This window comes from Tympanuchus pallidicinctus, unplaced genomic scaffold (assembly GCF_026119805.1).
Source record: "Tympanuchus pallidicinctus isolate F22 unplaced genomic scaffold, pur_lepc_1.0 scaffold12, whole genome shotgun sequence".
NCBI lineage: Eukaryota > Metazoa > Chordata > Aves > Galliformes > Phasianidae > Tympanuchus > Tympanuchus pallidicinctus.
The window spans coordinates 18,661,395-18,688,145 of record NW_026294637.1 but is presented as its reverse complement, the minus strand read 5'-3'; the positions used below and the strand labels follow the sequence as shown (position 1 = coordinate 18,688,145).

The 26,751-nt window shown below is 47.8% G+C and overlaps 2 protein-coding genes across 7 annotated transcripts in view; both read left to right on the top strand.

Annotated features, from left to right (window-relative positions):
* The window catches only part of ARIH1 (ariadne RBR E3 ubiquitin protein ligase 1), a 48,705-nt gene extending 34,601 nt beyond the window's left edge, over positions 1-14,104 (top strand). For both annotated transcript variants that reach the window (XM_052671596.1, XM_052671595.1), the window contains 7 exons: positions 149-191; positions 1,453-1,524; positions 7,587-7,717; positions 7,814-7,871; positions 9,133-9,393; positions 10,208-10,320; positions 12,486-14,104. In XM_052671596.1, the coding sequence (XP_052527556.1) occupies positions 149-191; positions 1,453-1,524; positions 7,587-7,717; positions 7,814-7,871; positions 9,133-9,393; positions 10,208-10,320; positions 12,486-12,570 (763 nt within the window). In that variant the 3' untranslated portion in view covers positions 12,571-14,104. The remainder of the gene's footprint in view (positions 1-148; positions 192-1,452; positions 1,525-7,586; positions 7,718-7,813; positions 7,872-9,132; positions 9,394-10,207; positions 10,321-12,485) is intronic.
* Positions 14,105-14,464: 360 nt separating this feature from the next.
* The window catches only part of BBS4 (Bardet-Biedl syndrome 4), a 33,414-nt gene continuing 21,127 nt past the window's right edge, over positions 14,465-26,751 (top strand). Inside the window, exons 1-2 of one of the 5 annotated variants that reach the window (XM_052672243.1) lie at positions 14,465-14,584; positions 14,814-14,865. In XM_052672243.1, the coding sequence (XP_052528203.1) occupies positions 14,561-14,584; positions 14,814-14,865 (76 nt within the window). In that variant the 5' untranslated portion in view covers positions 14,465-14,560. Of the gene's footprint in view, positions 14,585-14,813; positions 14,866-19,353; positions 19,559-26,751 lie in introns of those variants that run through there. The other 4 variants (XM_052672246.1, XM_052672245.1, XM_052672244.1 and 1 more) reach the window with 4 other exon arrangements.

The window sequence follows — 26,751 nt, the reverse complement described above, 5'->3', positions numbered from 1 at the left end:
GATTTGAGGATTTTTTTTTAATATGGGTAAGGTTTCCTTGGGGTTTTCCATATTCTTTCAGCAGAGCCGCTCAGAAGAACTCCCATGATGTTAAGCAAGTTAAATAAAAGTATAGCTGTGTACTTCATTTGCTGTTTTCCCCTTACAGCTTTAACTGTGGTGAAAACTGGCACGATCCTGTTAAATGCAAGGTGAGCATCTCAGAGTTCTTTGCTAAATGTGTGACTTTGAAACATTTGCAGTCAACTTATGTGCAAGACATGCAGAAATGAAGCACAGGATTTGCAGCTGCTCACATCGAGAAGCATTTTAGTTCACCTGATTAGATGGTAACATGAAAAAAATTAGAGAAGTCTTCCTGGATGCCTTTAGGATGCTTCACTTTATTTGTTAACCTCAGCCATTTGGGAAAGTGCCTGGAGGACAAGGATATTCCAGATGAGACCCTCAAGAAGAATTAGAAAGCTTCAGAAGCGAATGCTTCGCTTTACAGAGAGTGTTCCTGTACTCAGCATTTCTGCAGGTGCTCAGGGCTTCCACAGGACTGAGGTTTGTGACATGGAGGAAGTTGGGTCCCGGTTCTGGCACCTGCTTTCAATACAGCATCCACTGCTTTTCTTGTGAAGCTGTCCAAAGCTGTAAGCAAACCTGGGATCCCGTGGCCCGTTGTGGAGCTCACAGCAGACGTGCTTTGTGCCTTGAGGAGAGCAGTCTGTGCATCTCCAGTGATGAATGCAAATAAACTTCCTTGGGGGATGGGGAAGGAAGCATCGCCAAAGGTGTTGTGGGAGACCAGTCAAACCTGGGTCAGTTTGTTATCTCAGAATTGCAGGCAGGCTTTTGTGATTGTGTTCACTTGATGGAGCCGTGCTTCCTCTAAGTTTAAGAAGTAAAAGCCTGAGTACGTGGCCAGGACACCAGTGGACAGTGTAAGTCTAAGGAAAATCTTGTGACTTGATACAAAGATAGCACAGAGAGTCTGACAGCAGTTTTTGTAAATCACTCTTAGAATAATTCTAACAGTCCTGTGTGAAGTTTTTCTTGTTGAACTTAAGAATTGACAACTCACTGCTGAAGTGTTTGTGCATCAGCTGCGCTGTGATGGTGCAGCAGGAAGCATCTGCAGCTAAATGGATTGCTCTGCACTGCTTCCCCACATCACTTCACTGTTCTCCCTACCCAATTTACAGCAAGGCAATCCCCAAAAGATGGGATTTGGGAATAGTAATAATGGCTTAGAGTTCTGATCCTTTCTCCTCCTGGCGTGTGTCTAGAGAGTGAGACAGAAGATTTTTATCCACTAAAGGAAGCTTTGTGAAGTCACACCTCACCTCATTGTGGTAGCACTCAGCTCATAGGTGGATGAGCATTTCTTGCCATCACCTTAATGTAAGCAGCTCTCTTGGGGACCTTTAGGGTTCCTCTCTAACTTCTCCTTTGTTTTTCTAACAGTGGCTAAAGAAATGGATTAAGAAGTGTGATGATGACAGTGAAACCTCTAATTGGATTGCAGCAAACACAAAGGTGAGGGTTTTTTCCTTGTATTTTATATGTACTATCTAATTCCTCAGTTCTAGGATTGCTTTTTTTCTGTCAGGTGTCATGAAGAACAAACTAATAAAATGCGCAATCAGTGCTTGTTTGAAGTGCAGCTGTAGGTGTTACTGCCTTGAATCAGGTTAAATAGGTGTGTTTGTGTGGAGGAGTTGATCGGAGACCCAAAGGAAACTCAGGTTTCAAGTCTTGGGGCTCCTGTCTGGCACTGGTGGCTTCCCCAAGCAAATCACTGCCTCACTCCAAGTGTGTGAAACATGTTAACACCACCTGTGGCTTGATTCGCCTGTGATAATTTACATCTGCCTTTAAATCCCCTGGGCTGGTCTCTTGAGGAGTTGTTCATTTCCGTTGGGCATCATTCCAGATAGAGCCTGGCAGAACAGCTGTTAGGATTTTATTATGTAAATGTCTTGGTTCCAGCTAGCTCAACTTTGCGTGAAACTTCAGCTTGTCTGCATTTGCTCGATTTGGGAGGAATAAAAGCAAGGGTTGGCACAGCAGGGAGGAAACAAAAGAAGCAGATGCCATCGGGGCCAGGAGCAGACCTGGGTCTCGTGGCTGCCAGAGGGGTGGAAGAAGGTGGGGAGGGTGTTAGGAAATGGCTGCTTTGTTTTCTTAGCTCTGTTGTGTAACTGGTCAATGGTATTGTTTGCAGGGCGCTGCTTCTTTCTGGGGCTGGCTGCATGTTTTTCATTGAGCTGGAATGTTGTATTATGCAGAAACACCCATCGGTGAAATGCACAGTTAACAGACTGCACAGTTTCAGCATGATTTTGCTTTTTTCTGTTTCATGGGTTGATATTTGTGTGGTCCCTGCTTGGAGGCTGAGTATTGCTCAATAAAACGAACGTGGCTTTTTCTGGGAATAACGTGCTCAGAGATCAACTGTAGCTCCAGAACTAAATCACGTTCATTCAAAGTTTGCTTGGTCTTCAGATATTGCCTATGCTAAACTTGAGGAAGAAGAGCCAAATCACTTGGGAGGGTTTGAGTATGCATTCTGCTTTTTTAGCCTTGGGGCCCAAATATTTGGAATATTGCCATGTAGCAGCCTTATTTTTCTTGTGATTAAGCCTTGGGGCTCAGGTGAGCATCTACTGCCCTCAGGGTTTTCTGGTCATGGCTTTAAAAACTCTCTATCCCATCGTTTTAAAACCAGCATCTAGACTTTGCCATCGAGGAGCCAATGCTAGCGGTATTTAAAGCATAGCTCAGAAGTAGGACTGAATGTGAGCAGTAATATCTGTTTTTGTGGGAAACACCCATCCAGAGGGTGGTGAACAGAGGAAATGAATGTGGCCAAGCCGTGTTGGCATCAGCCCAGCTTATCTGTTAGCTCCTGCAGCCTGGTGTCAGTGGCAAAAGAGATGTTGCCCTTGAACACCCCTGTCTAAGTTACTTCCTCGAGATGTAAGAAAATGCTTTGGATCTCAGGTGCATTGAGTTTCTTCGCTTTGAAAAACCTAGAAGGGAGGTGGATCAGATACCATCAGACACTATTTTCAGTTGCTCCTGCTGTCTCAATTTCTGGCATTTTTCAAGTTCTCTGAGCATGGCCCTGAGCTGCAGTCCTCTCCCTTGTGGGCTCTGTCAGGGAAGAACGCTTCCCAGCTTCTTGTGGTAGAAGTGCAACCAAAAATACCAATCTTCTTGGAATGCGTGTGCTTGAAGTCTGGGTAATGCTTTGCAACAGGGGGACATGAGATAGGTTTATTCCACCTTGCTCTGGGAGGAGGAATGTGGGAGGAAACATCAAGCAGCTGTTGTATGAGAGAGTAGAAAAGTGAGCTGAGTTGATTTCTGTTCACAAACTGGAGTGAAGCGATGCTTTTTTTGATGAGTTTTGTGCAGTGATCTGAATGAGAAATGAGTTTGAGGAGCGAGTTTTGTGGTCTCCAGTAGGAGTTGGATATTGCATGGTTGGTTCTTAGGAGGCCTCTATGCTATTTAACTTGCCTACACAAAAGATAGCAGCTCTTGCAGTAGCACGGGGCGCAGTTGGTGGCCTTGTACAAAGATGAGCTGTGTTCACGTGTGAGATCTGTAAACTAAATTAAAATTGAAGCCAATACAACTGTTACCAAGCCTTTAATTCTCAATCTTTTTCAGACAAAAGGGTTGAATTGTTCAAGGTTTTGTGCATTTCTTTTTCTCGCTTTGTTACACAGACTTGTTCTTAAATAGTTGCTTTCTTGGATAAGCCTGGCAGCTTTATGGTGCTGTGTGGTTTCTGTGGCTTTGGGAACAAAGAAACCATGCAGATCAACTACGGTTGAACCTTCAAAGGATGAATGAAGAAAAACACAATTTGGATTTGTGTGTGTATTTTAGGCTTGTAAAGTGTATCAGGACTGCCTGAAAGGAGCCTAGGAGGAAGAAGGGGAACAAAACGGCTGGAACAAGGGTTTTGAAGTGGATTTTTCTGTATTAGTCTTTCAGCATCTTTGAGTATTAAGAGAAGAAAAAGAAAGATGTTAACAATCCGGTATTCACCCAAGGCACTGTTTTTTGTTGCAAAATTAAATTGATGGTAATGAAAGTTGTTGATCTGATACTACAAGTGCCCCTGCCTTACTGCTTTTGGCTCCATCTCATTCTCTTCTGGGCTAGACAAGACCTGAACATCTAATGTGTAAAACAAGCAGTTTTTTCTTCCTCCTTCACAAAAACTATTGGGCTTTTTTACCCTCCAAGAGAGATTGTAATGGCACAAACCCATTTCTCTTTTCAGGTCACTTTTAGTGCCTCAACATGTACTCTCACTGTACTTTGTGGAAGTCCTGCATTTGTTCTAACGCGGCAGAATCCTGGCTGCCAGCTGATCCTCCCTGGGTACCAGCAGCTAACTTTGTTCTTCCATTTCTCACCAGCATGATGTTGTGCCAGAACCACAAACAACATTTGCCCCAAGGTGTCAAAGTGCCATCTTTCCTCTCACATGAACAGGTGTTGAAAGTACCCTGCTTTGCTCCCTGATTCTAGGTGCTGTCACACTGTACGGTTTTGTACTAACTGTAATTAAGATCAGTAGTGGATTTAGTTGAAGTGCTTCATGAAATCTGTGTGGCATTGAGGATTCATCTTTTAGGGGAGGTTACAGGCGAAGGCGTTGCTGGCAGAGCAGCTGATGAGCACCACTTGCCTCTGGGAGCCCTGGAGAAGGCTGATCTTTTTGCCTGCACTGACCTAAGAAATGTGTTTCTATTTAGCCTTTGTTTGCAAAGTGCCTTGTGGTGTTGTATGAACATGCAGCTTTTTGTGACAAAATAGAGATTGTTCTCCTTTGCTAGGTTTGCTTGGGCTGTTGTTTTGAAGTGCAGTGTGTGAGTGTAACACCGAATTGTTTGGGGTGGAACGATGCGAATGAGGTCACTTCTGCATCATGGTATGATAGATGATGTGCAGAATAATCTGCTGGTTGAGTAATTTGATTTGCTGGCTGTGACTTTGCACGGCTGTAACTCTCAGTAAGATCTGCCTTCCTTATCCTCCTTGTGTATAGATCTCCCTCACTCGTTTCATTATTGGCTTGAGTGGTTGCTGCTTTTTTCTTTCTGCTGCTGTTCAGACTTTCTTTTGCGTGTTCTTCTCATGGCTTTTCCTTAATTTTTAATTATGTTCAACTACGATGAGCTCATCAAGCTGGGATTTTCACAACTGTGACAGATTAAGCTAAACTTGAGTCCTGGTGTTTGTGCAGGACTGGAAGAGTGCGAGGGGCTTCCTGGAGGACGCAAGCAGACAGTGTACTGGTACTCTTCTGTGGAAACCATTTTTTGACTGAAGCTCACAAAACTGGATTAATTAATTAGGAACAAGCTTACCTGACTGGACCTTCATCTTACAGACAGTCCAGTGGAACTGGTGTGAGAGGGCTTGCAAAGGAGCTACCCTGCTTCATTTACTGTTTATAGCCAGATAAGCATTAGTAGTAGGAAAGAAAGCAGGGCTGGATTGTTTTCCTTTTGTGCTTGCTTGCTGCTGAAACCTATCAGAGCACCAAGCCAAAAAAGCCCTGGACCAAACAAAATAACCAGCCAGCTTGCATGCGGCATATTTCAAAGCACAAGAACAAGAGTAACTGCAGGAAGAAGCCTTCATCAGGCTCCTGCAAGTGTTCTGCTCCCAGATTTGGGGAATCTCATCTACGTGAGAAGCCCAGGTTAGGAACTGGACTCAGTCCTTTTGCAAGCTGCAGATGGGATGGAGCGCTGCTGTTCTCTGCTGGCAGGATGGCTGGGAGAGCAGCACTCTCCAATCAAGGGCCCTAATAGCGTTATGGCTCCCTGGCTGCACGCTTCTTCAGGAAAGCCTTGTTGGTTGTGTGATGTCATGTGCTTCTGCTGCCCAGTCCTTCATTCTTCCTCTTCAAAAGCAGACAGAAGGAGCAGAGCAAGGCTTGGAAAAGACAGGAGTGAAATCATCATTGAAGAGAGGGGGAATCGCTCACTGTTTTGTGTTGAAAAGCCCCTTTGGATGTCATCTTGCTCAGCCCTTTAACTCAAATATAGGCTAACCTCAATGTTAGGTCAGGCTGTACTTACGAGATTTGAGTTTTGCAAGAAGGAAAAGTAGCTCAGCACACTTGAACTGTGTTGGCCAAAAAAGAAGTTGTGATCTTTCACGTGAACCTCTTCTCCCTTGCCCGTCTTCCCTTTGCAACATATTTGTCCTTTGGGATGAGTCACTTCTGATCCGTGTTGGACTCTTGCTCCTTTTGAGTTATTTTCTGAGCACTTCTCAGTGTGTAAATTCCACTGTCCCTTACAGTACCAAGAGGCAAGGTTGTTTGCAAATCTTGCTCGTGGTGATACCTGAGACATCTGAAATGAGAGTACGGGCATCGGTTGGATTGTGTCCTATATAAAAGCAGCAGTTGCAGACTGATGTGTGTTACTTACCTCCTTTACTGAGAATGATCAATACTGAATGTTGCAATAGGAAATCGTGCTCACAGTGTCTGCTCTGGTTAGCAGAAGGTAATGATGTGTTCCTGACTGGTGCATCTGCATTGTGTTACTGTGAATAAAGTGCTGCAGGAGCAGGTGGCAGAAGAGCTGGACTGTCTTCCTTTGCTTGTAGGGGCAGCACAGGGATTTCTTTCTTTTTTTTTTTTTTTTTTTTTTTTTGCTGTTTAGCCTTTGTGTATTCAATAGGATGAAGAGAAATCTTTTCTTTTTAGTGTGCTACTTGAGTTGAGTACTGTTTTAGGAAGTGGCCGCGCTCTGCAGATGTATGAGAGGGATATTTTAAAATAAAAACAACCTATTCCCCAAAGATTTCACTGTGCTGTGCTGCTCTTTGATGCGTCCTCCTACTTGGCAGAGGCCTCATACCTGGAAAGGAAGCCCCACGTGGGCTTCTGTAGAAAAGTCTTCAGTGAGGTGTCACGTGAAGAGGGGAAAAGGAGCCTGACAGGAGGTGTAGAAATGCTGCAGGAGGAGAATTGTCTTTTTAGCTGACAGAAGCTTCTTTGAAGCACAATAGATTCTTGCTGCTAGTTTTTGGATACTTCTGGGATGGCATTTTACAACTGCAGGTGTCTCAGATTGATAGCAGCGTGGTACCAGCTCACTGTTAAGCTTGTTTCAGGCTTGAGTGCTGCAGTGAACCAAACAGTTGACAGTGAGGAAAGCCAGATGCCTTCCCCTGGGCAATTATGGATCATCAATCAATACTACTGTAATTTTGGAGAAGGTTGTGAAAATAACCCATCCAGTTTACTGCTAGGGATGTGCAATAGCAGTGTAGATGAAATGTGTTGTTCCTTAGAGGTTTAGGTTTTTTTTTTCTTTTTTGGTTTACTATCTGGTAGCTCTGAGATTTGGTATTAAAAGACGTGACTTGGAAGAAGAATTTAATGATCAAAGGGGAAAAGGAAATTGGGTATTTCACTTGATATGCCATTTCTTGCTGCTATGGGAACCTTCTAACTTTAGGATGGTGGTTAAGGGGTACCATGCCTAAAAGCCCCGGCGCTAAACCTGTTGTGCTTCCCCTGCTAACTGTATTCTGTGTACTGTCAACAGGAATGCCCCAAATGCCACGTCACCATTGAGAAGGACGGGGGCTGCAACCACATGGTCTGTCGGAACCAGAACTGCAAAGCTGAGTTCTGCTGGGTGTGTCTGGGCCCCTGGGAGCCTCATGGATCTGCCTGGTGAGTTTGGAAGTGGGCCTTGTGGGGAGGTGAGGAAGCCGTGAGAAAAAGAGCATTTGTTTGAACTGGAGTCTGGCATCTTTGTCCCTGTTACAGGTACAACTGCAATCGTTACAACGAGGATGATGCAAAGGCAGCAAGGGATGCGCAGGAGGTGAGTCCATAACCTTTGGTGGTAAGGGAAATGAACTCGGTGCCGTTCTTTCGGGCTGTCTCTAAACAGACATCAGCCCCAAGGAATTTCCTGAATTTGGGCATGAATCCAGAAGGCACCAGCAGCTTTGAATTCTTGCCTTGTGTAAGGTTCAAAATCACTTTAGCCCATTTTAAAGAACGTGGTAACTCAGCTGTTATCTGTCGTGCTGCCTTGTCTATTTCATAGCAGCTCTTTGCATGAAGTCATCTTACTGCAGATCAGACAGCAATCCCAGCACCCTTTGGAAAATGCTCTTTGCTGCAGAGTTCTTAATGCTAATCCTGAAGTGTTTAAGCACAGCAGACTTTTTTAAGTTACACAGCATAGACTTCAGTTATTCCACTAATTATACTTGGAGACCTGACGTAAGGAGAAATTGAGAGCGAAGCTGCAGCTACATTGAGCTGCTTTGTGAATATGGCTAGCACAGCCAAAACCCCTGTTAACTTTTAATGGGGAGGAATTGCGTGCTGTGTGCTGCAGCTTGCAGAAATCATTTCCTGCATCTCTGTCAAAGTACCGCTGCAGCCAAGAACCCAAGTATTTCCTGCAGCCCCACCTCCTGCAGATAGGACGGCTTGGCCTGACGCGTGCTGCCCTTGTGCAGACTCTGTGCAAGTTGAACCATGCCCATGTTGTCCTTGTTCTCAGCTGATCTGTCAGTGAGAAGAAAATGAGATTAATGATTGCGTATTGAGTCATCTTGGATCTCTTGTACTGCATAGCATGTGGCATCTTCCCCTGCCTTGTAATCGACGTGCCTAGGCAACCTAAGGTTGCCCTCTTAACACAACCACCATAAATGTTTAATTAGAGTTCCTTAATAGCCAAAAAAGGAAAATCTGCTTCTGGCTGTTTGTCATGACACTGGAAGCATTTAAGCCCTCGTAACTTGAGATGGGAGGCTGAAATTAAAAACTTCAGGCTCCAGCAGTGTGATTCTAATTATTTTTGAGGCTGGGAGTGAAGATGCTGCAGCTGTGCTGGGAAGTTCACCACATGACAGCAAGCTGCAATGGGTCTGGCCCCTCCTCTGGGCACAGAATGGGGGTTAACAGTGCTGCTGCACATTGTTGGCCAGCGAGAGGAGTGGAAACTGCTTTGGCGAGGAAGCTGCTGCTTAGTGTCAGGAAGAGCCCTGTGAAGGGCTTACTTCTCTCGCAGCCGTTACTTTGTTTTAACTATTTGTTTTCTTTCTTCCTAATGGGAATTAACACAGAGATCCAGAGCAGCCCTGCAGAGGTACCTGTTCTACTGCAACCGCTACATGAACCACATGCAGAGCCTGCGCTTTGAGCACAAGCTCTATGCTCAGGTGAAGCAGAAGATGGAGGAAATGCAGCAGCACAACATGTCGTGGATTGAGGTGCAGTTCCTGAAGAAAGCAGTCGACGTCCTCTGCCAGTGTCGTGCCACACTCATGTACACTTACGTCTTTGCCTTCTACCTCAAAAAGAATAATCAGTCCATTATCTTTGAGGTAGGAGCAAACATGGTTACCAGGAGCTCAGATAACAAAGATGAGTGAAATAGGGGTTTTCAGTTCGGAGAAATGATTCTCTCCATCTGCGTGGAAGTTTTCTGAATTTTCTATCTACAGCACAGCAGCCCTGTGAGGCACTGTGTAGGTGCTCTGCTGGCAGAGGAGGCGGAGCTGCAAGTTGCCACACTCTGAAATAAGAAAAAGGATCAAAGTTCTGGCTTTGAACTGGCAAAGAATGCACAAAAGCTGAAAGCTGGTGTTTTGCATTTCCCTGGTCTCTTTCTAAGGGCATTATCATTAAAATTGCACTTAGAGATTTAAATGATCTGCTTTGCAGGTGAAACTGTTAGCTGTTTGATTTGAAACAATCCTTTGCTGGTGCACTACCTAAGCAGAAGGCTTCTGGGCTGTGTGCAGAACTACTGAGCAGCAGTCCAAGCTGTGCTCTGATGCTGCAGTGCTTGTACTAGGAGTCAGCAGAGGCTTTGCCAATGCTGAGGATAAACAAATACTCAAGGGACACAATGGGAGATAATTTGGCCTGTACCACACTGTACTGCTAGTAAGGAAAAGACTTTTCAGGCTTGCCAAGGTATTCCAGATTGAGAAAGACGTAAGACTTGCTGGTAAATGCACAGATTCTGCTCTGATCAAAAGACGAAATTTCTGCTCTTTCATTCATGGTTCTCAGACCAGGTTACCTGAATATTATGCAGTTTCACTCATCCTGTTTTTTTCTTTCATTTGGACTGATGAAAAAAATTTCTTCTTCCTAAAAATGCTTCTTTTTTTTCTTCTTCCATCTTTGCAGAATAACCAAGCAGACTTAGAGAATGCTACAGAGGTGCTTTCTGGGTACCTTGAGCGAGATATCTCCCAAGATTCGCTGCAAGACATAAAGCAGAAAGTACAGGATAAGTACAGGTTTGTTCCTGAACAGCTATCTCAAAGCTGCCCTACCTACTGTATTGTCATCCATCGTGGTATGCTGTGGTGTGGCGCCTCGCCAAGTTGGCCTTTTCTCCAGTTATGTCCCTGGGAAGCTGCGTGGTATCAGCCTGCTGCTGTGCTTTGGGATCCTCTGCCTGCCCCTGAGCCACAGCAGAGCTCTGTGCCAGCCCCTGACATCTGGTGACCAAAAGCAGTGGCTCTCCTTGCACTGCACAGAAGGAGCGCTGAGGAGTGGCCAGGGCTGAGACGGACCTGCGCAGGCAGGTCTAGGGAGAACAAGGAGTGACTTTGTTGTTCCCAACCCACAATTTTGGCCTAGGTCAAGTTGCTGTAATAAAGCAGTCAGCTCTTTCCATTGTCTGTTGAGTCTGCTTGCACAGCACGTCCCTTGAGCAAAAAGCGAGTGCAGAAAAGCTGTACTGAGGAACAGGGAGAGAACTCAGGAAGAGAGCAGGAGAGCGAGGGCCCAGGTGATACAAGTGCCAGTGCTCTTTGTAGTCCTGGGGGAATTGCTTTTGCGCAGTGGAAAAATACAAAGATGTAAAATGTGAATGAGTCACAGGATTATGACTTTTTTTTTTTTTTTTTTGAGGCGTTTTGCCAAAGTCACCAAATTTCTTGCATCTAACTTGGGGAAGAAATGTGCCCAAGTAGCGTAAGCTGTAGCGATGAAGGCGGCGTGAGGACTGGAAGCAGCCATTAGCCTGCAGTGGGCCAGTAGGCCGTTCTGCTGTGCGGGCTGGCAGCCCAGCTGGCACTGGACAAGATTCACAGGAGGCATTTGATAAATGGCCATTAGGCTGGGTTGGCTGTTTGCTTTAGGTCCTGTGAAACTGAATGCTCTTCTAGGAATGATTACATCTATCCAGAAGAAATTAGAGCATAATACAGCTTGAATTGCCTGAAAACAGCATCCCAAGCCTGCCTTCGTATTTCTGGAAAGCCCGTGCATATCTGTCAAGCCTGTGCAGGTCCCAGTTAACTCGTTTGGTCACATCTTAATCATGTCCTGCACAGTGCTCTTTGTGTACTGCTTATGGAGTAACGATGCAGGATTGGAACCAAGGATGTTACTGAGATGGGCAGGTGGGGTTTGAAGAACTGGGAAGCTCATCTCCTGCTTCACAAAAGCTCTTCTGGAAAGCATTATTAAACCCCCATCACTACAAAGGAACTGAAGTTGGGAAAGCAGGAACTGTTGCATGTTGGCTATCACATGCTTTGTTAAATCAATGGGACTCTGTATGTGATGGCTTGTGTTGCAGCAGCTGACAGCAAGGGGAAGAGACAGCAGTTCTGTGTACATAAATCTGCCCCATCTGATCAGGTACTAAGCAGTGTTAGAGCTTAGAAACTAACAGTGTTAGAGCTGCTCATTTATAGTTTGCTCCTGGAGCCTGAATACTTTCAATGTTTTTTCTGCTTTTATCTTTTTAGTTGGCTATTGCACTTGAAATGAATATGGCATCTTTTGATATGTTCCTGTGAAATCCCTTTTCCTCACTATCATTCTTTCTGATAGGACCGTACCTAAATCTGGAATCAGTTTATTTGCAGCTGTATCAGTTGAAACGAGTGTAGGTGTAAAGAGTTTGCAAGGCACTGGAGTTAGGGGGTGAAGCTTCTCTTGCAGCCAGGCCAGTCCCCTTCCTGTAGTCTGCTCTCAGTGCTTGGCCACATCCATTGGGAACCAAGCAGGGTCTGCATTCCCAAGATTTTGCCCAGCCTGCTCTGGGTTTGTCGTGCACCGGCTCTCCTCTGAGCGCGCTCTCTCTCATTTCAGGTGTCAGTGCTAAACCGTGCTTTGGCTTTTCCAACTAGCAGCTGCCACTTCTTCATTTTTCAGTTATTAAAGCTCTATTATTCAGTTATTTCTCATCTCTAGGGACTTCGGGGATGCTTTTGCATGGGGAAACTCTCTAAATTTGCATGATGTTTTCTCAACCAGGGACCTGAAGCGAGTGACTGGAGTAACTGAAGTCTTAATTAGCGCTGTTAACTGGCTACAACTATAAAGCCCTTCTCAGGGGATGCCCCCTTTTGGAAGCAAGGCTTAATTTAGGTTTGCATTACTCAACGTTGGGAAAGAACTGTGCCTCCTAACCTGCTTTCTCTGTGCTGTCCCCCCTCTGCTGCAGATACTGCGAGAGTCGACGAAGGGTTTTGTTGCAGCACGTGCATGAAGGCTACGAGAAGGACCTGTGGGAGTACATTGAGGACTGAGACTGGCCCCGCATTAAACGAACTCTGAAACTTTTACCATCTAGAGCGCTCATGCGATTAAAAAACACACACAAGGCACTGCGCCTGTTACACCGCTGGTCTGTAGAACCGGGATTCTGTTTTGTTAACGGAAAATTTAAGTAAATTATATTGTAATAAAAAAAAAAAAGGTAGATAAACCATTGTACAACAGTATTCTAGGCGGCCAATAAGAGTGTGACAGACTCACTAAAAAAAAAAAAAACAACAAAAAAAAAAACAACCCTCCAACTTTAACTTGTAACGTAGCTTCATTTTCCAAGCCGACTCCTTTTTCTTTTCTATCTTTCTTTTCCTGTGTGTAGTACAGATGAAATTTAAACAGTTTCTTGACACTGCTTTTCATGTCCAAACCAGCCATTTTGATGTACTTTGGTAAGGGGGGATGCCTCCTGCCCCCCTCCTCCTCTCTGCCCCCCCCAGTACATGGATGAATGTTGATTGGCTCCTTGTAAAGATGACTTTTTGGGGAGGGGAGGAGGGGGGTACACAGCAAGGAAAAAAACTTTGTATATGACTTTTAAAACAGAAAAAAAAAAAAAGAGGACAACACAGTATTTTTCAAAGTTGTATATAGCGCATATGCATGGACAAAGAGCAAGCGTGGCACGTGTTTGCATAATGTTTAATTACAAAAAAAATATTTATTCTTTAAAAATCTTCAAGATTATGTCTATTTGCTGTGCATTTTCTTTCAGTTTGATTTTTCTTTTATTTTTATTTTTTTCCTCTTGTTCTGTTTTCCCTGGGATGGGGTGGGGGAAGCGTGTGCTGGCGGAGTGACTTATTTTTGAAGGCGTTCACCAGAGAAGCTGGAGTTCTCCTCTTCATGCAGTTCCTTTACGTCCGTCGTTCTGTGGTGACGGACCCGTCCCCCTCAGCTCCTGGCACTCGGTATCCAGGTGTGCATTGCATTCATGAAGAGTGTTTGTTGTGATTCAGGATGCTTTGCCTTTTTTTTCCCTTCCTCACACTGGTACTGCTCGACCTGCCCCAGCCCAGCTCTGCTGTTCCCATCCACGCACACAGGATGCTCTCGGCCTGGAGGAGCTGTGTGTGTGTGCGCTTAGAGTTGTTTTCTTATTTCTCCGAACTCCGAGGCAGGAAAAGGAGGGGTATTTTGCACCACTTCTCCAAAGACTATGGCAAGATTTCGGCTGTGGATCTCCTCTCCCATCCCCTCTCATCTGTCCAACAGAGCGTTCCTTGCTGTTCAGTTTCACTTACGTTATAAGAGTCGTAAACATTGAAAAGGAGAGATGATGGAATTGTCTTTGTGTTTGTTTTGGGCTCAGTTACCGGGCGCGGTGTCCCGGCCACTATTTAACACTCCATCTAGCGCAGCAGAAATTGAAATCGAGGGGGAATTTTTCAATTCAAAGGGGAAAGAACTAATGAGCTAGCTGCTGAGTCCATTTTTATGATTTCTGTAACAAGAGCTATGTTAAAGTAAACGATTGGTGGTGGTTTTATTAAATCTACTCCTGTATAGGAACTCCTCCTGTGGTATTTTTCGCCAGGCCTCGAGCTCTGTGCGGCCTCCGGGGGGAGGAGGGGCCGAGGGCGGCTCCGCAGGGCAGGGCCGGCTCCGGGGGACGCCCGCAGCGCCGCCATGTTGCGCCGCGGCCCGCGCCGCCCTTCTGCCGTCGGAGCGGCGCCGGGCGAAGGGGGGCGGGCGGGGCTGCGGGGCTCCCCGCGCCGGTTGGACGCTCCCCGGCAGCGCGGCGGAGCGCGTGAGGGCGGGGCTCGATGGAGGAAACCGCCGTCGTGCTGAGTGCGGGCGGGCCTTAGCGCGGTCCTGATCGCAGCCCTGAACCGACGGCCGCCCGGCCTCCCCACGCTGCTCGGCGGCTGCCCGCCCCGCCCCGCCCCTCCCGGCGCCGCCCAGCGCTCCCCTCACGGCCGCGCCTTCCCGCCCCGTCACCGAGGCAACCGCGCTCCTCCCGCCGCCATGGCGGAGCCGCAGGCCGGGCCGGTGAGCTGAGGGGAGGGAAGGAGGGTGGGCTGCGTTGGGGGCGCATTCGTTTTGCCTCTGTTCGTTTTATTTCTTTTCGCTTTGCCTCTGCGTTCGCTTTATTGCCCCCTGCCCGCCTCTCCCCCCCCCAAAAAAAAATCTTTGCCGAGTAGCCGAACTTGTCGTTGAGAGCGGCGGGAATCGCTGGGGGCCGTGCCGCCCTGCTAACGCCGCGCTTCTCTCTCCCCAGGTTTCTTCGTCGGCAGCGGTGGCGGGACCGCCAAAGCCCCATCCTAAAAGAGGTTGGTTTTCAGATTTGGTTGTTATTCTCGGGCTGGTTGGTCGTAAGATTTATTTTAGAAGAAGTCTAGCAAGGATCCAGTGCTCTGTGGGAAAAATGAGGCAAGCGCCGCGTAGAATCGTGGGATGGCTCGGGTTGGGACGGACCGCAAGGATCGCGGAGCTGCAGCCCTGCCGCGGGCTGCCCGGGGCCACCCGTGTCCTGGTCGCCTCCAGGGATGGGGCACCCGCAGCTCTGGGCAGCAGTGCCAGCGCCTCGCCGCCTCTGTGCCCGCAGTGTTCTCCTCACACCTCACCTCAGTGTCCTCTGTTAGTTTAAAGCCGTTCCCGCTCGTCCCATCTGTTGCTGTCTGCCATGCGCACAGAGCCGCTCTCCCTCCTGTTTTGAGCTCCCCTCAAGTCCTGGAAGGCCGCACTGAGGTCTCCCCGCAGCCTTCTCTTGCCCAGGCTGAACACCCCCAGCTCCTCAGCCGTCTCCATACAGAGGTGCTGCAGCCCTGGCAGCATCTCCGTGCCTCCTCTGCCCCGCTCCAGCAGCTCCGCACCCTTCCTGCGCTGGGGGCCCCAGGCCTGGGCGCAGCACCGCAGCTGGGGCCTCACGAGGGCAGAGCAGAGGGGACGGTCCCCTCCCTGCCGCTGCCACCCCTCTGTTGGTGCGGCCCAGGATGCCGGTGGCTTTCCGGCCCCCGATGGACGCTGCTGCCTCGTCTGTGGCTTTCATCCACCAGAGGTACTTTTTAATAGGGTCTGTGCAATCACTAGCTTGGTGCTGTTGCTGGCTACTTACTGTATGTACAGAATGCTTCTTGCAACCGGAGAGACTTTGTTTTATTGCATACGTATTTCTTGGGTTGTTAATGGATTTGATCGTCATTTATCTTTTTAAATAAAGAGTGGCTTTGTACTTTCAGGTTCTGTTGATACTTGCATCTATCCACACAATGTCTTACTGTAAAAATGATCTTGAGAAACTAACATCACGTGCTGTTGATATTCCACATTTGCATTTCCAAAGTTACGAAGTAAAAGGGATGTATGAGTGAGATCAAACCAGTCAGGTTGGGACATAGCTATCATTTGCTATGTTATTTTCTTATTTAAGATGTTGTTCTGAAATTCGGGTTGAATCTGACCTGGAACAGTAACAATTTCAGTTACTGTTTCAAAAAGTCTGACTAAGTCCTGGTATTTTGCAAGGGGTCTCCTAGAGCCCACTCAGCTGTGCTCACTCTCCTCACGCAGATCTGCTGGGGGGAGATTTGACTTTTGCAGGTTTCCCTTCATCCTTCCTTTTGGGGTGCCCATGCTAATTGTGTGCAGCCCTTGTTTCACCTAACTTTGTCAGCTTGCCTCTGGTGCATTGCCTGGAGTTGAGAAGGGACTGCTTTTGCTTCAGGCCTGAACTCAAGTGAAAACAGACTTTGGTTTTATCTCCGCTACCAACTCCTTTGGGGTAAGGGCGGCTGTTATGTTTTCCCTGGAGGCACTGATTGACTCCACAGCGAGATGGTTTGTCTCCATCCTTCTCCATACAGATGATGACTCTGGGCCCCTCATCCCCAGTAACCCCACATCATTACCTGTGATGTTTGCAGGCTGGGAGGCTGTGCCTTCTGCCTGTTTTTTTTCAGCACACTGTGTGCCTTCAGATCTCTAAGGCAGCTACAAGACTGATGGTGTTTGCCAGGTGATGGGCTATCACCGCCATGCTATTTCCTGGCTCTATTAAGTCAACTCTGCATAATTCATGAGTGAAAGGAATAGCTGAGAAAGAAAGATGGGGCCATCAACCGCACAGACAAGCAGTAGGGGTGTGCTGCGTGGAAGTTGCCTTCCCTCTGTCTGCGTGCTTGTTAAACCATCAAGGCTTCCTGCCTTTAAGTGTGCAGGTTTAGTATTGATCATCTGGGAGGGCGAGATGAGACAGTTGTGACTTTCTTAACAGGAGCATTTTGCAGATCTTGCTGTTTGATGAAGCATTACTTGCTCGTCACTGTTGTTGAGGAGCTTTCTGTCATAATTTGGCATTTTGCATTGCAAGCCTGAAACTGAGCTGGATGCTTTTTTAATGCCACAAGCACTTGTTGGGGTTTTAAGGCTGCGTGGAAGAATTGCTCTGTCCCCTTCACCACCCGATGTTCCTCCACCATCCTTGATTTGGCATCAGTGTTCATACAGCTGTGTACCAGAGGGGAACGGCTAGTAAATGGAATTCAGTTCTTAGTGTCCCTGGGTCTCCCTGGAGTGCCAGTGTGATTCTTTGGTCAGAAGTAACAATGACAAAGACAAAAAAAGAAATCTAGCTTGGAACTTGTGTAATTATGTCAGCATGCCAAGGTGAATGCGGGCATCTCCAGTACGTGGGGCAGCTGTGGCATTTCTTAAATGAAAGGGTTTGGGGACCTTTGCCATTAAGTATTTGACTGCACTGCCTTCTGTGCAGTGGGCAAAAGCTGGTCTGAGCTGCTGGTTAATCCCTGGGAAATGAGGGCAGCAGCAAGATCTGCCATAGGGAGTGATGTAACAGTGTCCTGTGCCTGTAAGTGTGCTGCTGGGGCTGTGTCAGAAAGGAGGAGAAACAGTGAATAAAAGCAATGCTGTGTGTTCTGTGGGGAGTTTGGCTTCTCTAACTTGTGGCTGGTTTTTTTTTTCTTTTTTTTTTTTTTTTAAGAAGAATATTTCTAGGGTTTCTTGTTGAAGTCTGTCTTCCTACATCACGCCTTGAAGGAGCCAGGCAGATCTGTGTCTGTTGTTTTTGTGCAGAAGAGAGCTGCTAAATTTACTCTAAACTGACATTTCGGAGCACTGAATGGTAATTTTCTTTGCAGCAATTTGCCTTTTTAACTTGCACTGTATTTTCAGGTGGGATGCATGAGAGATTCTGAAGCCAGCATGAGCACAAGCGAGTTGATGAGATACAAAGTCGCTGTGATGTGGCAGCGTGTGGCCCTCTGCAAAAGGTTTGGTGCAGATTGAGTTTGTGCCTGAGCAGAGCACGTGTTACAAAACCACTGACAGCACTGTACGCAAACGGGGCGGAGTGTGGCTGCTGGAGTCCTAACCGGAATTGTTACTGTGGGGAATCCGGGCCGGTGCAGCTGCCTGTGTTTGCAGTAGGTAGCAGAGAGGGCTGAAATACCTGCTTCTGAAAACGGTTCGGATTTGCAAGAAGTAATTTGAGTGACGAACTGCAGACGTGTGTTTGGTCTCTCGGTGGAAGGATTGAAGGCAAACCCCTGCGAGTGCCTTGCCGTGGCACTTGGGGACGGTCGTTACTCAGCGAGTGACACACTGATAGCTGTGACCATTCATTGTTTTGTCCTTTGCCCCCCGCGGGGAGAGCCGCTCAGAAAGGCAATTCCTTTTGTTGCTACATCAAGATCGTAGCTCTCCCTCTGTTGATATTTTGTCCCCAAGCAGTGGGTCAGGGAATAAAGGGAGCTCTGTTCCCTGAAGCAGTGCAGAGTTAGCATCAGCCTGCCGAGGTGGGGTTTGAATCTCCTGGCTGCATTTTAAATTCATCGGGTATTTTCCAAAAGGCTTTGCTGGTTTGGATTGAACTGGTCTGGATGTGTCTCCCATCCTTCCTCTTTCCTTTTGCCACGCAGGCAGCCAAGTCTGCTTGCACTGATAGCGCTGTGGTGGAGAAAGCTCTTTTGTATGGCTGATCTGTTGGGGGATGTCGCTTGAATTTATCTCATTGTGTCATGAAAAATTCTATTTAGAAAGGCAGTTCTGGGCTCTTGTGTTAGCTTAGTAATGGTTCAGGGTTGAGTGGGGCAATTTTTAATGCGTTTGGATTTCTACACAAATCTTAGGTTTTGTGAGATACGGTGGTGGCTTTTTCATAGTGAGATAAAAGGAATAAGTAGAAAGGTCAAATGTAATAAACACACAGCAGCAAAATAGAGTGTGCTTGGGGTCACTGGAATAACAGGGGCCCTTCAGGCTGTGAAGAAGGAGGATCCCAAATGGCTGCCACCCACCTCTGTGCTCACCCAGGGCACGGGCAGGTCGGTAATTTCCACAGAATCACAGAATCACAGAACTGTAGGGGTTGGAAGGGACCTCCAGAGCTCATGGAGTCCAACCCCCTGCCAAAGCAGGTTCCCTACAGCAGGTCGCACAGGTTGGCATCCAGGCAGGTCTTGAACGTCTCCAGAGCAGGAGACTCCACCACCTCCCTGGGCAGCCTGTTCCAGTGCTCCGTCTCAATTTCCACAGAGAAGCTGTTCCCTTTGTGAGCTGCAAAGGCATTGGCAGGGATTGGGTGTTCTTCCCTGACCTGGGCAGCGGGATGGTTTTTGGATGTGTGGCAGGTATGATTTTTCTGGTTTACAGGAAGGAATTCTGATTTAGCTGTGACCCTTGGCCAAGCGCTTCGGCTTCGTTTTTTCTCATTTATCAGCCAGTGGATGGCTTTAATCCTAAGTGAAGCTACGTGAGTGCTGCAGGTTTCCAGTTTGCGGTGCGTTTGGAGGTGCGAAGTGCAAACTGCTGTTTGAATGCATCCGTGGCGCTGCGCTGCTGGGGATGGCGGGGCGGAGCAGAGGGGAGGAGCGCCGTGTGCCCCGCTCAGCTCTGCCTGCGGGCCGTTTCAGCGGCTCATCGCTTCGCATCACAGCGCTTCTGCACAGCCCGCAGCTCTACGGCTGCTGCAGGGCTCGGGAGGCTTCGTCTCCTTTGCTGTCCTAGGTGGGTTCCTCTTCTGTCTTGTGTAATTACAGTGTCACCAGCCGGGATGTGTAGTGGGCCTCCAAAAGGGAGGAGGTGAGTCATAGAATGGCTTGGGTTGGAAGGGACCTCAGCTCACCCGGTTCTGACCGCGTGCAGCTCTGATGTTACTGCAGAGGAAGGTGCTGACCCACAGTTGAAGCCGTGGTGAGGTGGGCTTCTCACTGGTAACACACGGGTGCTCAGGGTCCCTCTGTAAGTGACAGCCAGGTTTGATTTAGACCTGGCTGTTGGGAGTAAATCAGCAGAGGTGGGAAGCGTGTGTTTTAAAGCTGTGGTTTCAGCCCGTTCCTTTGTGCTCTTTTACCACTCAGAAAACCAAGGTGTGGACAGATGACAAAGATGCTGCGTTTCTGCATCTCTCCAGTGTAGTTTCTGTTGTTTCACTGGATTTTGGAATATTCTCAAGTGATGTTTATTATTCTTGTCCAGCTGAATCCCACAGCAGCATTCTGTTCAAGCACTGATAGTGCTGTCCTTTTCCTGTAGGTCCTCATCCTTGAGGATGAAGATAAAGGCAGCGGGTTCCAACAACAAATAATTGCAGGTGCCACTTCCATGGGCAGTAGAACTCCCTTTGCCTGGTACTGACTCTTGTTGGGAAGTGCTCACGGTGCTCTCAAAGTGTGACTGTTGGTTAACAAGTAACTATAGAGTGTGCAGAAATAGACAGAAGTCTTCAATGAGCTGTGCTGTGGATGCATCTTGCTTTGTCCCCAGGCAGCTGACACAGATAGCTGCTGGGCATCCCTCCTGCTCCTGCCTGCGTGCTGAGGGCAGGCCGTGGCGGTCCCTGATGAGCAGGCATTGCGCACTGCTGGCTGGGCAGTTCCAAATTCCTGATGGATTTTCTTGAATCAATATCAATGCATTCCCTGAGCCAGCTTCAGAGCTGCCTTTGAACTGCTCAGAATGAAACTACCTAAGGAATCCAGATAAAAAATTCAGGATACTTCTGACTGTGTCAGAAAGGAAGGACCTCAGTGGAAGCGTTGTGTGTGTGGGGAACAAATACATTTCCAGGTGTCTGATGTACTGGATTGCTCCTGTTTGCCCATGTGCACACCAGCTTTTGGCGTCTGTTTCAACCTTCAAACTTGGTGCAAGAAAATGATTTCTAAATAATACAGATTAGGTGGTAATGTCATCATTGTTCTGTATGAAGATATGGTATTTTTCTCTTTACAAGTGGGTAGCACTGCTGCAGGTATTTTGTTCATTACGTGCCACATGAGGTTTTTATTTTGAAGAAAGGCGATTGATCATTTTTTGGGTAATTAAATTGTATATAACATTTCGCTTCATCCCTTTGGCCTCAGACCAGCAGCTCAGGAACCCCTGCATCATAAAGAACTGCAGGCGCTGCAGTTGGAATGTGCTGGTGCAGCTCTGCCCTCTTGTGTGTGCACATTAATGTCTGCGAGAGCACATGGGGGGCTCTGGGATGCAGCACAGTGGGGGTGTTGTTCTCTCAAGGCCGTGACATGCAAGCCTGCTCCAAACTTAGGCAGTGAAAGGAAGCACCAGCTCTTGTAGCAAGCGGGTACCACTGGAGTGTCTTTTGCTGATTTGGTAATTAAGAAATATGCAACACTGGGTTAGGGGAAGCAGGTGGGGGAGGTACAGCTGCAGCATGCTTCTTATAGAACCACAGCATCGTGCAATGGCTTGGGTTGAGAAGCATCTCAAGCTGAGATCAGGCTGCCCAGCACCCATCCAGCCTGGCCTTAAATCCTTCCAGGGTTGGGCATCCACAGCGCCCTACCACTGAGCTTCCTTTAAAAGCTGTTGGTGCTAGGCAGTGCCTTCTGTATTTTAAAGCCATTGTGTGCCCAAGGTACTGCTTATGGAGGAAATGGCAGCTCCTAGTGGGAGTCTCTAGGAAGTATAGCAGCAACAAACAGTTCAGACACCTCAGATGTGGAGCTCCAAGTCGGAGCAGGTCCCCTATTTGCTAAGTGGGAAGTTGCATCTGATGCCACTCCTCTGCCCTCTCCTGTATCAGAATGAGGGGAATCACCCCAGGGACACGTCTTCCCCTCCAATACATCTGCACAGCCCAAGCCGTAACTTGGATGCCTTAATTTTCGGATGCCTAAGTTGTGGGAGGTGCATCATGCTCAAGAATGGCAGAATTGATGTGTGTGCAACCTCAGTCTTCCGTCACGTTATTGCATGCTGGCTTTTGCCCAGCTCTCTGACATCATCTGTTGCAGGAGTGATGGCACCCAGTGATAAAGGAGCGGCTCAGTGAGAATTTAAAGTAATAAAAACCTCCTTCATGTAGGACACAGCCAGGATTTGTGTTTGTCTTCAGCACAGATGAATTCCCTGATGCTGTAAGGTGCTTCTGTGTCGTACTCCGTGTGTTAGATGTTAAAGACTCACAGGACAGTGTTTGTAATGCTCATTGCCAACAAGAGGCGAGAGGAGAAAGTCGGAAGCGAATAAAATTTTGGGCATACAGATAATGAAGGGCTTGCTTCTGTGGGGTGATGAGCTGTGTGCACCATGACACCTCCGTGTCTGGGGCATCACCGTGTGTGTTGTGAGTGTGGGGAAATAGCGGTGCTGTGGTGGGGCTGCCTTTGGGCAGCTCAGCTCGGTGCTTTGTCCAGCAGCAGTGAGCTTTTGTGTCTCATAAGCATCCTCTGTGCCTTAACAAAGAGACCCGGGTGCTGCAGAAACCCTGCTGTATAAACACTGCTGCTTCACACTGTGTAGTGACTTCTGATTTCATACAGCACCTAGCTTTGATTTATTCACCCTGTTTAGGCTGAGGCAGGGCATCTGCTGAAAACACCCGTGTGTCCCTGTAGCTGTAGGTGCACACGTGCAATTAAAGACGAGACAAACAGTGGGGAAAACTGACCGTGGAGGCAGCATTTACTCTGGGCTGCACATCAGAACATCATCCTGAGCAGCGTGTGTGCAAAGCTGCGTTCGGAACCGGGCTCTTGTGGCAGGAAGCAGCGTGCTGTCACACACCCGGCTGCAAAGCATGCTTTGTTTGCAGGGATGAAATGAGGACAGGATCTTCTGCTTGCTGCTGAGTGGGATGTTCCAGAGGCTGTCAGGACTGCACTGCGCTGCTCTTCCTTAATTTTGTTTTACTTTCAATCAGGAAAGCTGCTTCTTACAAAAGCCTTATGCCAATTTAAGTTTCAATTTCCATGCAAAACACCTCGTGCTGTAGATAGAAAAAGCCAGAGCACACATATTTAAGCCAGAGGGAGGATTAGACTGGAAATCCTGAAAGCACTGATGGCTGCCGTGCTCCTGATACAGGAGTTAATGTGAAGCTGGTCATGCAGGTTACTTTGGGAGCAACTGCAGCCAGAGTTACTTCTTTTGTGGGGGAAATCTCTCCCGTCCCTGCTAACATCTCCAGCCTCTCCTGCTATGGATAGGACATTTTGTTCTGTGCTCTGTGCCTCTTATTGAGGAGCAGCACTGCCAAGCACCACCCAAAGGCAGCCTGCTCCTTGCCTCCCAGGGTGCTGGCACAAAGCTCCCAGCAGGATGAAAGCTTTTCAGGGGAGAAAACAGGAGAGGGCTGTGCCAGAGGTTCGAGTCCTCCAGCATCTCCAGGTGTAGATCCCAGTCCTCAGGGACACAAGACCTGTTGTCAGATCAGCCTCTTTTTGTCCAGATGAGCTTGAGTTTAAAAGAAAACATGGCAGAAACTGTTTGAGTCCCCCGGTTTTCTCCTTGCAGCGTGCGTTGCTGCTCAGCAGTCAGCACTGCTGGTCAGAACTGATTTGTGCAGAGGACACAGGCTTTTTATGAGTTCTGGTTTGGAGGTACGTGCGCGTTACTCGATTTCACCACAAGGTTGCTTGCTGTTTTGGGTTGGAATCGTCTGTGTTGTGCCGTGACGATCAGGCTGGTGTATTTATGGCTGCTCTCAACTGTTCTAAAGGCATCAGCACTGCAGAGCACTGCCTCACCAGCTTCATGCTGCTCCCCATATCCAAACTGCTTCTGCCACTGGCAGCATCATTGTGGCTCAGGGAAGCCCACGGTGCCCACAGACGTCTATATCTTCCCCACTGTAAGATGCCTGTAGTGAATAACCAGTGCAGCTGGTGTCTTGCGAAGAGGAACGTTTTATCTGGAGCAACTCAGAGCTTGAAACGTCATCCAACAGAAAGTGCACGGAAGTAGGAGCTGGAACTCTTTGCAATTGCTGTGGTGTGAACTAGCAACGGGAAATGCCTTTTATTTATTTTTCTTCCTGGTGTATAAATCACCTCCAAGACCGAATTTTCAGCTCTTCCGTATGACTGTGGCTGATGTTCCTGCAGGGGGAGGTGGAGAGTCAGAAATGTCGCCTTTTTGTTCAGCCCCGCTGCTATTAGTACCCGGTCGTCAGATCGCAGCCGTGAGTTATGGCTTTCCTGACAGCATCGGGATTGTGTCTGATGAGTTTTATTAACCCCAGCTGACTGTAAATAACGAGGAACCGCACGGGTCTGTCATTTGATTTAAAGGTGTTCCAGCAGCAATTTGCAAAAGGGAAACAGAAGATTCAACAGGAATGGCGTGCGATGCCAGGAGAGGGTTGCAGAAGGCTCTCTCCGTGTTTCTGTCGTGTGTGTGCATTTTGCAGGTATTTGTGTGCACAGACACCTGCAGCCTCACATACGAGCGTCACTCGGTGCCGTGATTTTCTGAGCCATTTTCATTGTTCCTGAGCTCAGGATGCATTTGATCTGCATTTATGCTGGTTTCAAACTGCAGAGCTGGGCTGGGTGTGGGAAGGGCAACGTTCCTCTATTAGTTTCAACTCAAAGCTGTAATGTATTTTCCATCACCAGGAGCTCAATTGAAGCATTTGGGTGCCTGAGAGAGGAGGAGGATTTCTTACTGCATGTGTCTGTGCACCAGCCCAGCGAGGAATCTGTAGGGTGCTTCACTGCTATCAAAGCAGTCTGTTCTTAAATATAAAATCCCTTCACTGAGGGCTTCCTTTCTCTCTTATTTCTATCTTACTTTGGAAAATGCAGTTCCATGGCAGCGGTGCGTTGATTCACAGTAGCTGTTTGGGTTTGTTCCTTTCTATTTTAGTATTATTTTTCCTTGAAGATGCTCATCACCTCTCTCCCACCAGTTTTCACCCTTTGCCTCGCACTGGCAGCCTGTGCTGCTCAAGGCAAAAGGGAGAAGTGCGCAGCTGGTTTCCTCTCTGCCTTTCCCTTCCTATCAGCATTTAATTAAACACAGTTGTGAAAACACCGAGCTTCATTTTGGATTGCAAACACAGCCATCCCCAGCAGCAAGCCTTCCCGAACTCAGAGCGACTGTAACCCTGGGAATGGTGTGAGCCAGGGCCTCGAGGAGGCTGAGCTGGGAGTTGAGGGATGCTGTAGAATGGGAAATGAACCTCGAATCAACGAGCTCAATCCTGCTTGTGGATGTTAGTGCCAGCCTTGCCCTCCCTGATGAGGGGAGATAACACTGCTCTCTCTGTAGCCAAGCTTCCTCTTGGCTTCTTTCTGTGAGCAAGGTGTACTTGACTACATTTTTTTTCCTGCTAGTAGCAAAATGCTACATCAGTAAGAGACGCGGGGCGTTGCAGCTGTGCTTATTTGGTTTGGAAGTAGCTGCGTACTTTCTCAAGGCTGGAGGGTTTGGCTTCACAGCGTCTAGGTTTTGGGAGTGGCAGAGTCAGGACAGAGTAGGGCAGTCTTACCGCATCCCTGGTGCTGACTGCACTGTACCCAGACACTGACACATGTGCTAAGTGTGTAATCAAATACTCCTTAAAATCACTTTTCTGAAGTTCTGCCCTCTCCTTGCTTGGCGTGTTGCCTGGGCAGTAGGTTATTATGCATTTTGGCAGGGCAGCAGTCCCTTCCCCCTGGAACGCAGTAGGAATCTACGGATTTCTTTGTTTGAGCTCTTACCCCCTGTCTGCACTACAACAATGTCAAAGCCTTTCATTAAATCCGAAGACCTCTCTTTGTTCATATCTAAGCTATAATTACCCAATATCAAGGTACCATTTCATAGGGGGGTTCTCGCAAGAAAGAATAACTCTGATTTGATTTCTTTCCAGTCCTTTGAGAAAATCCATAACAGGATGAATCTAGTGAAGAGTGATGATAGCGCAGCGCTGATACAAACCTGATGATCTTCCCCAGGTTCTGTAGGGGTTTCCGCTCCAGCAACTTCCTTAAGGCTGCCCTGTCAGAAAGAAAAATCGCGTTGTTGGCAGTGGGTTGTGCAATCAATCACTGGCCACCGAGAGAGGGGGGATCAGATGGATTCTCAGTGGAAACAACTGCAGAGGAGCTGGCACAGCCCTTCACCCAGGTACTTAGTTGTGTTTGGTGCCTGGCTCCCAATCACCATTGCTTAATGAGACTAGGCTGTTGTAATGCCAGAAAACAGAGGTAGGCAGGTAATTACATAAGTTATAAATCCTTCTCACTTACCAACTTCTTGGTTTATTGTGTTTTCTTTGTCTGGCCTGAGAGCAGGTTGATATTCAGAAAATGCATTATTTCACCACTAGAATGGTCTAAACCACTGCTTTCCTAACCTGTAGTCCCTGCTGGGCCAGGGCTATGCAAGAAGTGGCAAAGAATAGTATGCTTCTGTGTGCTCTGCAGCAGTTACACACGAGGAACTTGTGAAGGTCTGTATGTTGGAAGAGGTGGAAAATTGCTTTGCAGACAGCCTGAGGGATGTGATGAACACACTCAGCTCCTCCTGCTCAAGCCCAAGCTGCTGACCTCCCTCTGTATAGAAAGCTTCTGAGTGGCTGTTTGTGTGCCAGTGCCTAATTAGGGTAGGATGGCAAATGGCCGCGTGCCCTGTGGAGCAGCCGCTGTTCCCCATCATCCCTGCTGGGAGGCTGAGGGGCGCTGCCTCTGCGTCTTTCTCTGCTGCTGCTTGGGGGATGCTGCAGCTGTGTGACGTCTGTCACCTGGTTTTGTTTGTAGGTGTTTCATGGGTAACTGTTAAGCTTGAAAAAGTGCATAGATAGTAGGACTGGCAAAGGTTGAATTGGGTCCTTTCAGAAAGGCACAGGATGTCTTCTCTTCCTCCCAAGCAGGGGGGGGACTGTCCTCAGAGAATGCAGTGACCCCTTGTGGTGGGACAGTCCTTGTCTGCTGCCTGGGGGGCAAAGATGATGGAGATAAATG